General features: G+C 40.3%; 1 protein-coding gene across 2 annotated transcripts in view; it reads left to right on the top strand.

The window, feature by feature from the left end:
• Window positions 1-2,614, top strand: part of klhdc8a (kelch domain containing 8A) — a 36,120-nt gene extending 33,506 nt beyond the window's left edge. For both annotated transcript variants that reach the window (XM_044217941.1, XM_044217950.1), the window contains one exon: window positions 1,408-2,614. In XM_044217941.1, coding sequence (XP_044073876.1) covers window positions 1,408-1,461 — 54 coding nt within the window. In that variant the 3' untranslated portion in view covers window positions 1,462-2,614. The remainder of the gene's footprint in view (window positions 1-1,407) is intronic.
• Window positions 2,615-15,723: the final 13,109 nt, after the last annotated feature.

A 15,723-nucleotide genomic window follows, 5' to 3' on the forward strand; every position in this document is an offset into this window, starting at 1 on the left:
ATATCACATCATATCCTTTGTCTTTTGAGGGAAAGAAGTATCTTTTATTTGTAATCCTAAAGTCTCTCTGAGATCACATATCGACTCGAAATCAGGCTCAGTCGAGGCTCAGCTGCCGTGTACTGCCTGACACCAAGCGCTGGGTATCAGAAAACTCTTCTTGCTGGAATCATAGCAGTTTTAGCACTGTGGATTGTAAAGAATCCAGAATCAACCCAGTCGTAATCAGAAAGTATCCAAGATTGCTGTGCAGAGTTTCTACCAGTTTATTGCGTGTTGTATGGCGGGGATAGGTGTGCATTCAGTAAGTGAAGAAGAGATTAATGCAAAGCACCAGAAAGCTCGTCCAAACACTGCGATCCAGCCTGCACCACCTGTCGGCAACCAGAGCTGCAGCGGCGGCAGTGCACATGTGGACAGTTAGATGTGCCATCAACACGTGTACACTGTACGGGTAAAAGTGAAAGAAAAGCAGCAGTTCCCACTGACCCAGTTCTGTCTTTCCAACGTTTGAACTATATACTGATTTGATCAGATTTGATTGACAGTGGCCTGGTAACACCACACAACTGTGATCTCATTTTGATTCTGTTCATTCAGTATTGCTAAATCCTGACTGGTGCACGGAAGTACGTGACATCAGCTCTTCCCATCTGAGCCCCACCCACTCCAAGCCAGTGAGATGAGCTCAGACACAAATCTCTTTTGAAATACAACTGTTCTAACTTTTGCAGAAAACTGTGTGTTGATGCAGGACCCCGTCGCTCATAATTAGAAATCCATTTTCTGGGCCTTTAAAATTCATTGAAGCTCAGTGTGAATGTTAAACCTTCACACAAAGAAAACCAGCCAGAACAAACAAAAATGAACCTGCAGCAGTTATTACTTTCCGTGCTTGTAGGTGGCGACAGCTCTGCAGCCTGCTAATAGTGGCTGAGTTGGTACATGAGTTTGGAGCCATTTCTGTAAGGTGCTTCATAACTTCTAACGGACAGTACTGAACATTTTCTAAATCAGCAGACCTCAGAATGCATTAGCGTTCTGATGTCACGGCCACTCACTAAAGGAGCGTGGAACGGAGAGTGTATAAAAGATTTAGTTTTCAGTCAGTTAAGCCCTTGCTCAGTTTCTCCACTGAGTTAACTGGTTACGTATCATAAAGTATTGTTTCTATGGTTACCAGCAGTTTATAATTCACCTGACACACTGATTTAGAACAGTAGTGAAACTGTGGCAGGAACTACGCGAGGTGTGAAGTGTCCTGAAATGCAGTTTTAATAAACACCTCCCAGCCAATCAGACGCAAGCATTTTCATTTATTTAAGGTATCAGTTTTGAATTAAAGGCAGTGTGGAAATGCTTCCGAGCTTTGATCACCAATCTTTGCCTTATGTCTCTCTCCCCCAGGTTCCCAGCTCGGCCCATGAGATCCTGTATGTAAAAGAAGAAGAGTACCTGTAGCCGGTAGTGACTGACACCACATGAACGAGTCCACGTCCTCTTCTCTCCACGGCTGTCCTGAATCAGACTGTAGTGCGATGTGTAGGAAGCACTGAAAACACAGAGATGTAATGTAAGAGGTAACGCTGCCCCCTGCTGGGCTGTACTGACACTGAGACCCACAGGAACGCACACACATGCACAATGGAGGAGCTGGCTCTCTCTTTCTACCGAGTTGTGTTTCTTGGTACTTTTAGTATGTGACACTTCTGCGTTGTACGTTGTAGTGCATACATGGAGAAGAAACTATTTTGTAGCGTATATGTCTAGTCACGTAGACAGAAAATATATGGAAGACCATATATGCATTTCATGTTTGGTTTTGTATCTTTGTTTATGTGTTTGTGTGCGTGCAACTAACAAGTGAGCATTTTTAGATAGTGTGATTTCCACAAAAATGACATGACTGCAACATTTGTATATTATTTAATATCATCTAGCAAAAAAAAACTCACTAGAAACTGTTTGGTTCACAAACTGTACTGTAACAAGATTTGCACTAAAGCAATTAACACTGAGTTTGAGTTTATTTTTACCATCAATAATTTCTAGTGTAATTACACTGAGAATGCTGTACTATCACTCTTCTATGCCATAACTGTGCACCTTTGTGGGTATGATCATAGACATTGCATATATGAAAAGACACTGTATTAAATGACAATATGCTGTGTGTTTAAGTAACTACCAGACTGCTGTTGTAGACAAAGAAATGGATCCAATTTGACTCTGAGCGACTGTACACATTTTATTCCTGCAGCAATACAATTTCTCTTTTTTTCAGTGTTTCATTTGTGCAACATGTGCTGTGCTGTAATATTCATCAGTTAATAACACCTCACTCAGGTTGTGATGTTACAAATTTGTTTTTGTGACTTCAGAGATAATCTACTGACTGGTATTGTGTTTGCTGTCATCATTATAGTCGAAGCCAGACTCTTGTCTCTTTGGCTCGGGCTAGTGTGCAGCAGGCGACTGAGCTGTGAAGTATTTCATTGTGTTCCTACAACATGATCAGTCTCTGATCTGTGTTACACCTAAGCATGGCATGTAATATTGATGATATGAGTGGTCATATTCAGTGGAATAAATGGGATTTGTTGTTTGTATTGCACCTATTATCCACTAGATGGCAGTGATTACACACATGAATCCACACAAGAGCTAGTGAGGCCTTCACTGACTCATTGCAGTCTTACAGAGTCAAGTATATAAACTGACAGTATATTATTACACATGCAGGTATTTTGTCTAAGTCAGATCATTTACATTCTTAAGCTACATTTAAAAGTTCCTAAACTTTGTATAACATGTACATTATGATAAGAAATACCAAGATAGGGAAAAAGCACAAATAATTATAACCTGAAAATTGTTCTTTAGTTCATATAAGTGACTATAATGATGATTGCTGACAGGAGCTCTATATTAGACAGTTTACTCTTTGTATTTTAACACATCACATACCACAGACAGGTTTGTTTTCTCGTTTGTGTCGTAAACTGCTCGAATCGCAAAAGTAATGCGTGGAAAATATTCAGTATCCCAAGCATTCTGTTAGCTTAGTGTGCATAATTAGCTATTAGCATGTAGTCATCTGGTCAGAGCCCTGGATTTTAATAAGGTAGTGGATAGTTGTGCACAGTAACTGAGTACGCTCACACTGTTAGTGCGTTTATGGCTGTTTAATGAATATTACAAATGTCAGGCTCTACACCTCAGTTTCAACATGGTCGGTAAACACTGAACAAAAAAATCATGGGATTCCTTTTCATTCTTTCCTAACATGGAAACTAGACGAGGGAGTAACATCACCTTTCACAACACCCCCCCCCCGTAGGCTAACGTTATGTGTTTCATTTTGCTAGATACCGGTAGATTAATTATGCATGATTAGCCAGAGTTTTGTGAGCATTCAGTTAGCTTAACATTAGCTAGCTTACCTTTCACCGGATTGTGTAGTTGGCATTTGGCTTGTAGGTCTGAAGGTCCTGTCCCCGCCTGTTTGTAAATTGGACACAGGCCTCCAAAGATTGAATTTTTTTGAATTGCCATCAGGTGTAGGCGCTAACGCCAAACACCTGATGGACGCCAACATCAGTGACCGTTTGGGTGGCAAGCTGTCAAGATCCTTTAACCATTCTATGTCTCCTAATTCGTAAGGATTAGTATCATTAACTAACTTCAGTTTTGTGATATATCGCTCCTTTGCCTCTTTCGAGAGCTTCTCTTTAGCCTAAAGGCATTTGTCTTTGGCACATACATATACATTTCTGATGAATAACGATTGACAGATGACTAATGACGAGTGATAGTGACAGATAACGACAGCTACCGTAGCTACGTACGCTATCCTCCAAAAATGGCAGCACCACCCCAGAATGCACCACGATTCCCATTCCCTATACCACATACAAATTCATTTTACTGTTTTCCAGCAAGTTGCTCCATTTACTTCAGATGTCAAGCATCTGAGATTGAATCTTCAACACCGAATTTAGCGCTCGTCTCACTGGCGAATAAAGCACCGTTGTCTGCTCAGACGTGAAACACAGTAGGTTACTTCCTCATTAAAAGACTGCACATGCCACATACACACTCATGATGTCACAACTCTGTGGCTGAGCTACTAACCTTATAAACAGTGCTTGAAGAGGTCTAGTCTTGTAGGGAACTGAATTCAACAGCTTGAACCAGTAACATGCTGAACTTACGACCGAAACAGCTTAGCTTCCAAAGAAGGGAACAAACTAGTCACACAGACAGTAAGGCATTTGTATTTTCCACCACTACCATTTACTGAAATTGTTCAACATGTTTTCTACCCGCCTGCTGTGTGCGCAACTTAATTATTTGTAAATTGGAAATCCGTCTATAAGACAAGGACTTTATTTTGAAATTTGCCATGCCATATCTATTTCAGTGATAGTGATATTTGGCAATGCTTTAAAGCTGTAGATTAATAGGCACTAAAGGGTCCTTTACCATCAGAAGTGATTGATACACTAATGTGTATAATGTAATATAGCAATAACTGCTGCACTCACAATGTTACAGCCAGCTTTAGTAATGGTTGGTAAGGCTCGTTAGCTAATGCTTATTCACTGCCTGCTCTACAGCCACACTGATTTCCTCTGTGAGGCTTTTTCTCAAGGATCGAAATTTGCTCTATAAATGACTCACGCCCACACACACACACTCACCCATTTTAGACATCATCCAATCTCAATGGGTTGATTGCATTCAAGTGAGGCTGGATGCGTGTTAGTGACCGCTCTCTGTGGCCGCTGTATTCCTCTCTGTGTTTTTTCCACATTAACTCGGTCAAAGTAATTGCCCTGGCAAAGCAGCAGAGAGACACAGTGGGGGGCGATCATTAGCCTGAACTAGTAACTCTCACTTAATCATTCATGTAACAGGAGGATAAACGGTACTGTACATGACTTTCACTATTACACAAAGAAGATAAATTCATCTTTATTGTGTCTTTGTCTCCAATGGAAAAAATGGTATCTGAAATCAAATATTTGGACCTGCTGTCACACTGCTGTCTTCACTGCACCTGGTGCACAGTAAAGGACATTGAGGTGATCAGGTTACCTACTCAAAATATCAATAATTAGGTCTCAGTGTTCATTTTCAAATAAGTTGTATCCTTTGAAGTGGAAAAGGCTCAAAAATATTTTACATTAAAGGCTACCAGTCTGGTGAATAGCTGTTGTTAATGTTTTGGGGTTATTGGCAGAATGCTTTTGTGTCCATTTTCTTGGTTAATACATTTTTGTGTTTTCTTGGACACTTCAGCCTCGACATACTGCAATCTCTGCTTCATGTAAGCTCTGAGTATGCTTTACACACCTGTATGCATTACTGTGAGTTTGACAGTGCACACAGAGAGGAATTTAAAAGAATGAATCGCACCGGCACAGTGTCGTGAATCATTGTGATCCTATCTGGTTGTTGGCTAATGGGTCATATTTGATCTGAACACGAGGTTTCCAAACAAGTGTATTTGCACATTCAAATGGCACTTTAGCAGGAAAGTCCCATTGTGTGTGTGTGAGGGAGAGAGAATGGGTGCATGGTGGTGGGCGAAAGGGCAATGGAAGGTACGATTTCTAATACAGAGTTAAGCAACAATTATATTTTAGAAAACAAAAGTAAAATTATAAAATACTGTATTCATCTGATGTAATTATTTCTACACTAACATTACATTTACTTCACGATTAATACATCCCTGAGTGCCTCCCATCACTGCTGTTATGCAGAAGGCCCATAACTTCAGTGTCTCATATTGTCACAAACATGGGTGGAGGACATCCTGCCCACATGGAACAACTGAAGGGCATACACGCACAGCAAACTAAGTCTCATATGTGCATATGACATTGGTGGACGAAATAATCAGATTCTTTATTCAAGTAAAAGTAGCAATACTAGACTGTAAAAATACTCCATTCCAAGTAAAAATCCTGCATTCAAAATCACTTTTAATTAAGTAAAAGTACATTATTATCAACAAATTGCATTTAAAGTACCAAAAGTGAAAGTACTTAAAACATGCAAACATAAAAATGTCCCATGTGAGAGTATAGCATTATAAATACTGACATATTAAAGCAGGAGTTTGACGTTTTGGGAAATACGCTTAGTGTTAGATGAGAAGATTGATGCCTCTGTTACTATTATTTTCATTTCGGAGGCTGAAAGACCTGCTGAAAGCGACAGAAGGAGAGAGGAGAGAGACGAGAAAAGAGGAGAAGGATTTTAAACTCTATTCTGGATTTTACAGGGAGCCAGTGCAGAGAAGCTAATATTGGAGAGATATGATCTCTTTTCCTAGTTCTTATCAGTACACGTGCCGCAGCGTTCTGGATCAACTGGAGAGTCTTAAGGGACTTATTCGGGCAGCCGGATAATAAGGAATTGCAGTGGTCCAGCACTTTCCACCACTGGCTTATGAAGAATTTAGCAATATAGATTATATATATATATATATATATATATATATATATATAGATTTATATAGATATATAGATTTCTCATAACTGCCTGGTTTATTATAAAGACGGAAGAGAGCATTTCTTATACAGTAGAAACCAGTCTGACTACAAATATTCGTGCTGGGGTGCAAGAACTTCGTCTATTGGAGAAAATGGATGAGTAAGGGAAGACACACACACATGCACAAAGATAAATAAAGTATAATCACATGGATGCACACACCCATGCCCAGCAGCAACTACCGTTGTCCTCCACCCTTTCATCAGCCTCCAGTTACTGATATTATTAAAGGATCATTCTAATGTATTTGCACATTTACATTACCACCAGCCATTTTCCAAAGACTGTCTTTTGTTGTATTTTGTCTTTCCTTCGTTACAGGCAAACATTTCCTGTGTGCTATGGTAATAAACATGACTTCAAACTTGCTTGAGTTACGCACTTCATAAAAAAGGCTGTGTGTAATACTGTGCTACTATACAAAACTAAATGACAAAAATAAAAGCAGACATGACATTTATTGTAATGGATTATCTAACTCAAGCAGGTCCTTGAATATTGACTTTCTTACTGCAATCTAATTATTGAAAACCAATGGCATCCTTGAGTGTACCAAAACAAATCTTAATCTAAACACTACAGCATAGCAAAAGATCATCTGTACTGAAAAGTATACAAAAGGCTAAACGAAACTTGCAAAAACACATGGTCCTTTGAGGCAAGGCAGGTCCCACTCCACTCTCCTCTCTGACCTGAAACAAACTATTTTTGTCTCCATTTTCCATCTCTCCATGATGTGATGATGATGTGTTTTGTTTAATGGGTGAACCATGTGCTGCCTGCAGGAGGTTACTCTTCACCCACCCATATACACACACACACTCCTACCAGTACGCATGTGAGGACAAGGCAGTTAATCTGTATGGCTGTTTGTTATTCTCTAACGCCTCACAAGTTGAATTTTCTTCCATTTACAGCAAGTTGTTGTTGTTGCAGAGCTTCTGTCTGAATAAGTAACTTTTACAATCATCACACTGATTCTTCCATGTTTGACAGAAATATTGTTCTACCTGGAACATTGGCAGTATGTTGTACTTGTTGGAAGGTCACAGCTCATTCATTTCAAGAGTCTGGGGTCACAGTTCAGGACATGGAGTTTCATCTGCACTCTGTGATCCCAAATTAGGTTCAGCATTTTTAGTAGTAATAGCAATAAATACTAGTAGTTATCAGTTTAGTCCATGCTTTTTTCACTTTTATCATCTCACTGATGTACTGCATTTCCTCTCATACGCAACTAACTCTCCAGATGTATACAAGCATGTTCAAAATTGAAGAATGAGAAAGATGTGTAAAAGCCCTGAAAAGGGGAGTATTTAAATGAAAGGTGCACGGACACAAACTTTCCTCAGATCATGTGTATAATGAGAAGTGATAAATAATCATACATATTAATACAAATACAAGACCATGGTCTTACAATGGATACAGCTTTCTCACTCTCTGTACTGTACTTTACACCTGTCTACTAGTCAAACATCAGCAAATTGTACAGAAATACTGCTACGGAAATGCATATGTAGTTTATATCACTGAACCCAGTCTCTCTTTAAGTAACAGCATTACATGTAAAATAATAATAAGTGGACCATAAACATCTCAGAAATGCAACAGGCACAATACAAAAACGCTGCAGGAAGTGTACTTGCGCCTCAGCAAAGCGTCAGATGCACCTGAGCAAGGCAACAGTTGCTGCCTCGCCCAGGCTGCAAAACTTTTCACAGTTTGTCATTACTTTTTATTTGTTTAACATGGCACTGTTACAACTGAGGAGAGAATCACAAAAAAATGTGCAGATTTTAGCCCTTGGAAGTCATATTTATTGAATAATTATAGCCTACATAGAAAATGTATGTAAAGTTTTTTTTATAAATCATAAGGTCCTAAATTTAAGAAATTGAACTAATGAAACAGCCCAGACTTTCTCACAGCTACATACATAGGCTACACACAGGGAGGGAAAGCAACAATTATGACTACAAGACATAATTATGATGAACATAATCAGACTCAGTTCCAAACATTTGTGATATTCTTGATGTTTTCTGTTGCTTCACAAAAGTTATAACCTGGAATTCTTGGACTAAACCTAACCTCTGGCTGACAAACATCAAGTTGTAATTAAGCTTTCTTATAATCTTTATTTATAGATTTATTTATATTTGTCTGTAATTATATATATGTGGAAATGTGTGTATTCTATCCTTTGTTCTTTCTATGTCTGCCTTGTGAAGCACTTTGTAATTGCTCGTGTTGATAAGTGCTACATAAATAACCTTAATTATTATTATTATCAACCACACAAGCTATGATTAAACCTTCATTGTACAACATGAGACTTATATCCTACAATTTAACTTACAATTACACAGAAAATTAGATTTTCTACAAAACGCGGTGTTTGTGGTCAAAACTAAGAGCCAATCAGTTCTTTGATCAGGCGACAGCCAGGCCTTTCCCATCATGCCCTGGGTCTTGCACTCGGCGGAAAGCAGCTGCAGCGCCGAGTAGGGTTTCTCTACAGACCGGAGACATTGAATAGGAGGGGAAACTTTGGCCAATCAGAGGCTTACAATCCTCTGTCAATCAAAAACTAATTTCACTAACACGCTGCCTGAACCAGTTGCCATGGCACTTGGTTTGAGGAAGTGCACACAGTGAAACACCTCTTGGTCATTTTTTGTAAATACTTGTGGTGCCCTTGCTGACGGTTCAATGCCATTGATTTATCTAATTATTGAGAAGAGACTTTACTGTCCATAGTACATCCCGAGGGATACTTTTTAAAAAATCCTTTCATTTTCAAAGTAGACATGATGTATTGGGGTCACTCAGCTGCACATTAACAGGCAATACAATAAAATGCTGTTGCATTACTTTATAATCCATGCACCAACAACAGAACATGAATATGAAAAGCATGTTTATTGTCATGTAGGTCATAAAACAAAATTATGTGTGGCACCTCTCAGTAAGAGCATAATAATAAATGATTATTCAATTATAGTGATAAAGGCTAAAGGGCATCATACAGCAGCTTAGAGCATTTAAGACAAGATAAAAAGCAAAGAAATATACTTCAACAACACAATACTTCTAAAGAGTAACTTTTTATACTGTACATACAGTATGTGAGGCAGACATGGTGCAAGGAGTGCGAAATTAAATGCTAATTATACTGTAAGGTTATAGTGCAGTCATGGTTCAGACAGGTCTGTCTTTTTATCTATCTATCTATTTGTGTTTGCCTTTAGACATTGCACTGTCTAAAGGCAAAGAGGTAGAACCTTTAATTTGAAGAGTACAGTGCAAACATAATTGATAGAGCACACTAGCCAGTGAGAAGCAAGGGGGCACTGAAGGCCCACCCACCAATGAAAACAAAACATTGAGTGGTAAATTTGTTTTGGAACAAGAAATCAAGCTGAATTTGTGCTTTTTGTTGTGTTTCTGGTTTCTGCCCGCATGGTTCAAATTTTCCTTTGTTTTTGATCACAGGTTTCACTCTCTACACTGGTACCTCCCCAACACAGATAGCTAAGAGTTAGAGTACTGACCTTTGGGGCTGCAGACTGGGGTTTGAGTCCCACATTGCCAGTGAGGCTACAATGGAACCCTTAGCGAGGCTACAAGTGTTGCCTCGGCAGGTTACACTTGCAGCCTTGCTAGGCAACACAAGTAGGCAATACTTGTTGGCTGACGACAATATCGCCTGGCTTAGGTGCCATGTAGCCTTGGCTGGCTGCGATATCACCTCGCTTAGGCCGGGGTGGCGACATTTGTTGCTTCGCCCAGGTGCTATTGACGCCTTGCAGAGGCACAATTTTCACCTTGCTGAGGTGCAACTACACCACATTTTGTAACGTGCCTGTTGGATGGTACATTACATTTCTGAGATGTTTATAGTCCACTTGGCTTTAAAATACAGCATTGCAACATCAAACCAAATATTTTCTCCTAAATATCCTGTTACTTAACACTGAAAAACACTTAACATTACTTTATTCATGGAACCTTATTTCAGTACAGTAACATAGCAGTAAACACAAACATAGCATTACTTTTCAACAGCAACTATTATTGTATTTTACTCCTACCCCTAAGACAATGGTGTGGAGAGCAATGAAGGCTAGCTAGTTTAGTCATGTTGTCATGTAAATAACCGCCTTACTTTATGAAACGACCCAAACTGAAATCCAAATGTGTTCTTTGCACATATGCTAACCAAACACACAAATAAACATTAATATGAGGGACAGTTCATGTGTAGGGAGGAATCGAGGTGTCCCTTAAGGTAGCTCAACAGCTCTACGCTCCCCCTGTTGAAGCCCTCTGGTAACTACACCTACTCTTACTACTTGATCTGACTTGCTGGTAATGCACCTTCTTCCATCCATCACGGATGCACATAATAAATTAGCTTGAGGTCAACTGTGAATAGCTGAAGGATTATTCACGTTTATCAGAACTTGGGTCATATTTGTTTTGGCCAATCATTTCTATTGGTTATGATAATATTGTAGTCACTGAAGTAATTGCTGAGAACTGGGAACATGGCGACATCGCTACAACTAGGTCCAACGGAGCAAGAAACACGTCATTGCCCCTAAAGAATCATGTTCACATTGCTGTCTTCCATGTTTGTATTGACTGAGTGACTCGCAGAATTGTGATAAATGTCGATCTAGAGTGACGTAAAAGTCACATGAATTGACTATGACTGTTCAGACTGAGGTCGCATTGCAAAAAATCTGACTTGTATCTGATTTAGGACGCATATGAAATCAGAATCAGAAAAGATCAGTTTTGCTGTTTACACTGTTATGAAAAAAACAGATCTAAGTCACATATGAGCAAAAATATCAGATTTGGTCCACTTTTGTCTGCAGTTCAATTAAATTTATTTATTTATATAGCGCCAGTTCATAACAGAAGTTATCTCATTGCACTTTTCCTATAGCGCAGGTCTAGACTGTACTCTTTATAATATTATTTACAGAGACCCAACAAATCCCACCATGAGCAAGCACTTGGCGAGAGTGGCAAGGAAAAACTTCCTTTAAGAGGCAGAAACCTCGGACAGAACCAGACTCAATGGTGGACGGCCTTCCACCGCTGCCGTGCAGTCTGAACGTAGCCTTAGTGAACAAGCCAGCGGTGGGGAGACTCTCGATCATGGATGTATAGTAAGAACTGGATACGGTGCTGCCGCTCAGCCTTGCTTCCAATTTTTTGTAGTGTTTTTTGTAGTGGTCACTCGCGGTATTGCAACAAAAAATTCCCCTGCATCCCAAAAAGCATTTTCCCCAGCGAGGCCACCAGGACAGGACACCTCAAACTGCAAACAAGGTCAATCATGGCTCTTTCTATTATGTATTTTTAATCAGCGGTTTTAAATTTTTAAAACTTTCCTCGAGCCGAGAAAAGTGATTTAAAAATCAGTCACCATGATGTCACCATCATCACAATGTAAAGTCTAAAGGGAACTCATGGGCAGGGCCAGCGGGAGAAACACTACCACGAATATTCAGTGGGCCACATACCCCAGAAGTAAGAAACTTTTTTGGCATAAGCACCAGGCGAGCAATTCTCATTGGAATGAATAGGCCCCATCTTGGGGTCCGGTATCCAGTTCTAATAATACATCCATGGTCTTGATGGACTGCCATGATCTGCAAGACGAGGGTCATTGGGGTAGCCAAGCTAGCATTACTGCTATCAATCTAATGTTACTGCATGTTTACTGCCAGCTGACCACTCTTGGCTGTGGCCATTACACTGTTATGTGATAGACCACACTGGCTGTGGGTTTGACAGTACTGTTTAATGAATTTGTACCAAAAATATTACAATGGATATACTTTAGTGAGACTGATTATTGAAAATTACATTTGTTGTCTTTTTGCTACAATGGCACTGAGCTGTGCCCTCTCCATTATCTATTATTATTACTTTGTTTCTCCAGACAGCCAGTCTGAACGGAGAGCTGCTTAAAGTCTTTACAGGGTGAATTTGAGGGACCATTCTGTGATAATAGAGTTGTAGTACAGAAACTGGAAAGTAATCTATGCTGATGGGATCCTAAATGTGGTTTTCAATAAACTAGAAGTTATGTTTGCATGAATATTCATAATGGCTATAATGTCATATTTTGTTGTAGGTTGGCTTGCTACAAGTAATTTGTTTCTGTCATAATCATTGCTTTTTACATAGGAATTTTTGTTGTTTCTTTTCTGCTCATGTTCTTCTACAGTAAGTAAGTAAGTAATTGGGTAGACAAGCTAGCAAGGCCATCAAAATGAGTCTGCTGATGCCTTTGGCTGTCTCTGTCAGTCACGTGACTCTCATTCACATGATGGACAGAGACAGACGAAGGCACCAGTACCCTACTTTTTGGCACCCTTGCTAGCTTTATTTGTGCTGTAACAACCAGTAGTGAAATGACAAGACAAAATATTGTGAAACTCTATAGGTCAGGTAAAAGGGCACTAAAATTGCAAATGTCACTGCTGCGTCTTTCTGGTCTTTTTACCTTTATTTTGTTTTGACAAAGCAGTACTTTATGTCTGTGATTCAAATGCAATTCAAGCAAACATTTTAAATGTTAAAATTCTGATTATGAGAAAAACAAACAAAATAAAGGCTTGTAGCAAGCCAAGGTCCCGTCAAAAATATGATAATACATTACAACTTTCTTCATGAATATTCATGTAACAACTTCTGGTCAATCAGATTTTGAAAACCACATTTAAGGATTCATTCATTAAACATGTTACCTTCCAATTTCCGTATTACAGTTATATTATCACTGAATTTTCCCTCAAATTAATGTGCAAGGTCCCAAGTGAAGACTTCCATCAACCCAATGCCTGGCTGAGATCTAAAACTGAAGAGGGCACAGCTCTTACACAATGCTAAAAAAAAAAAAAGATGTAATAATCCATCCATCAGATGTCATGGGGGGCTGGAGCCGAACCCAGCTGACATTGGGTGCGAAGCAGGGTTTACCTGGACAGGTCACCAGTCAACCACAGGGCTGACACATTGAGCGAAACAACCATTCACGCTCACATTCACACCTACGGGAAAGTTAGAGCCGCCAATTAACCTGCATGTCTTTGGACTGTGGGAGGAAACTGGAGCACCTGCAGGAAACCCACCCCAGTGCTAACCACTGCACCACTAATAATAATTTCATGCTGAACTATACCTAGTAGGCGATATGAGGGGGAATGCCACCCCCCCTCTCGATCCCCCAGTAGCAGAGGGAGTGCAGGGCAGAGGGGTTGTTTAGTTGAATATGTTAGTCCAGTCTGCCTGACTCAGTGATCCTTTATCTGAGTGAGGTCTGTGCAGGTTAGCATCCACGGCCCCGACCGTGGCTCTGAAACATCGGTAGCCTAAGTGTGCTGTGTATTGATGAATCCACGGCGCTGGCTGTGGTGCTGAAGTTGTAGATGGATTTGTAATTGTGACTTTTTCTCTCAGTCCCGCCCCTTCTGTCAGTTTGGTCTTGGATCATAATATTCTCTAAACTATATACTATAAATACTATATTGTAGCCTATATACTCTATAGAGTAGTGTCACCTTCATGACCAAAGTGACAAGTAGCAACGTGTAGTCGTGGGGTGCTCCCTTTGGGTCATCCCCTTGTTAAAAATTAACAAATCACCGACTGAATAGACTCAAACAAGTGGGAAACCCACAGCCATTGTGATCTATTGGATGACACTGTAATATTCAACCCGGTCGAAGGCAGATGGCTGCCCAACCAGAGTCGGGTTCTGCTCGAGGTTTCTGTTAAAAGGAAGTTTTTCCTTGTCACTGTCGCTGTCTCTGTAAATAATATTAGAAAGAGTACGGTCTAGACTTGCTCTTGATGAAAAGTGCAATGAGATAACTTCTGTTATGAATTGGCAGTATATAAATAAAATTGAATAAACTGAATTGAATTAATATTAGGACTGCCATTGGTGATTGCCTAACAGTAAATATGCTGGCAGATTAGCCCACTAATGGTAGTGCTAGCTTGGCTACCCCCCTTGGCTTGCAGGTCGTAACGGTCCCGTTGTTTGATCGTCTGAATGCTTGTTTCTTGATCCGTCTGACTTCTTGTTAGTGATTTTGCTTTGTCTCCAGATCTCAGTAATGAACTTGTTGAGTATAATGTTAATATTGCTGATAGGAATGATTATCAAAACTACAAAAATAAGACCCAATTGTAATAAAACAGGAATGTCCGTTAAGCTATAGCTGTGACTGGATGATGTTAGTGCCAGCGCTCTCACCAGCGGATCTGATGTATCTCTGGAGAACGAGGAGAAGATGTGAACACTCAAACTCGGGCTTGTCGCAGTTTTCGGCTTCTCCTCTGTGTGTAGAGGAGGGAGGTTGGAGGGGAGGGAAGAGAGAGCGGGGGAGTGTGTTCGGTGGACAGCCATTCATCCTGAGCTGGGGGAAGCTTTCCAAATCTCCCCCCTGACATTCTTCATGGCTCAAAGAAGCCCCGGGACAGAAGTGGCCCAAAACTGGCACAGACCGCCTCGACGTTGCCAGGGACAGCCACTCTTCCGAGGCGTTGCTGGGGCCCAGCGCTGTTTTGTCTTCCGTTCTCACCTCACTTCCTGGTTTGGAAAAGGAGGCTGGAGGATCATTAACCACCACAAGGACCCCATACTACACCGTATGTCCACATGGAAGCAGACCTCAGGACAGGCTTACGTGTCTTCATTCAGTTAGCTATTTCTGTCTTCACTGGCAGTCAGTGCCAAAGCTTTTCCTTTTTTCACTCTAAATCAAACATCCATCCAGTGTTGTTGTCAGGTACATTTCTTAACCTAAAGGAAAGACGATGCATACCTGAAGCAGTCACACAGACTAGTTCCCAAATGAGAAGGGTCACACTGTTGCATGTCCTGACTCTGACTCTACAGCGTACAGTGCAACGCTTGGAAAATGATATCTTCTCACAGGAAGAATTCTGTCTTATTGACCTCATGCATTTCAACAAACGGAAGTGCTTTGACTCCATTACCTTGTCTTTTCATTGGGGATGTGATGCGTTGTGTAGTTTGACATCTGCTGCTTGTGATCACCTGCCGCAAATACCTGAGCAGTTTTACAATCTAACGTACAGCGTGAAGGACTGGCAGAG

The sequence above is a fragment of the Siniperca chuatsi genome, linkage group LG2 (genome assembly GCF_020085105.1).
Source record: "Siniperca chuatsi isolate FFG_IHB_CAS linkage group LG2, ASM2008510v1, whole genome shotgun sequence".
Lineage (NCBI taxonomy): Eukaryota > Metazoa > Chordata > Actinopteri > Centrarchiformes > Sinipercidae > Siniperca > Siniperca chuatsi.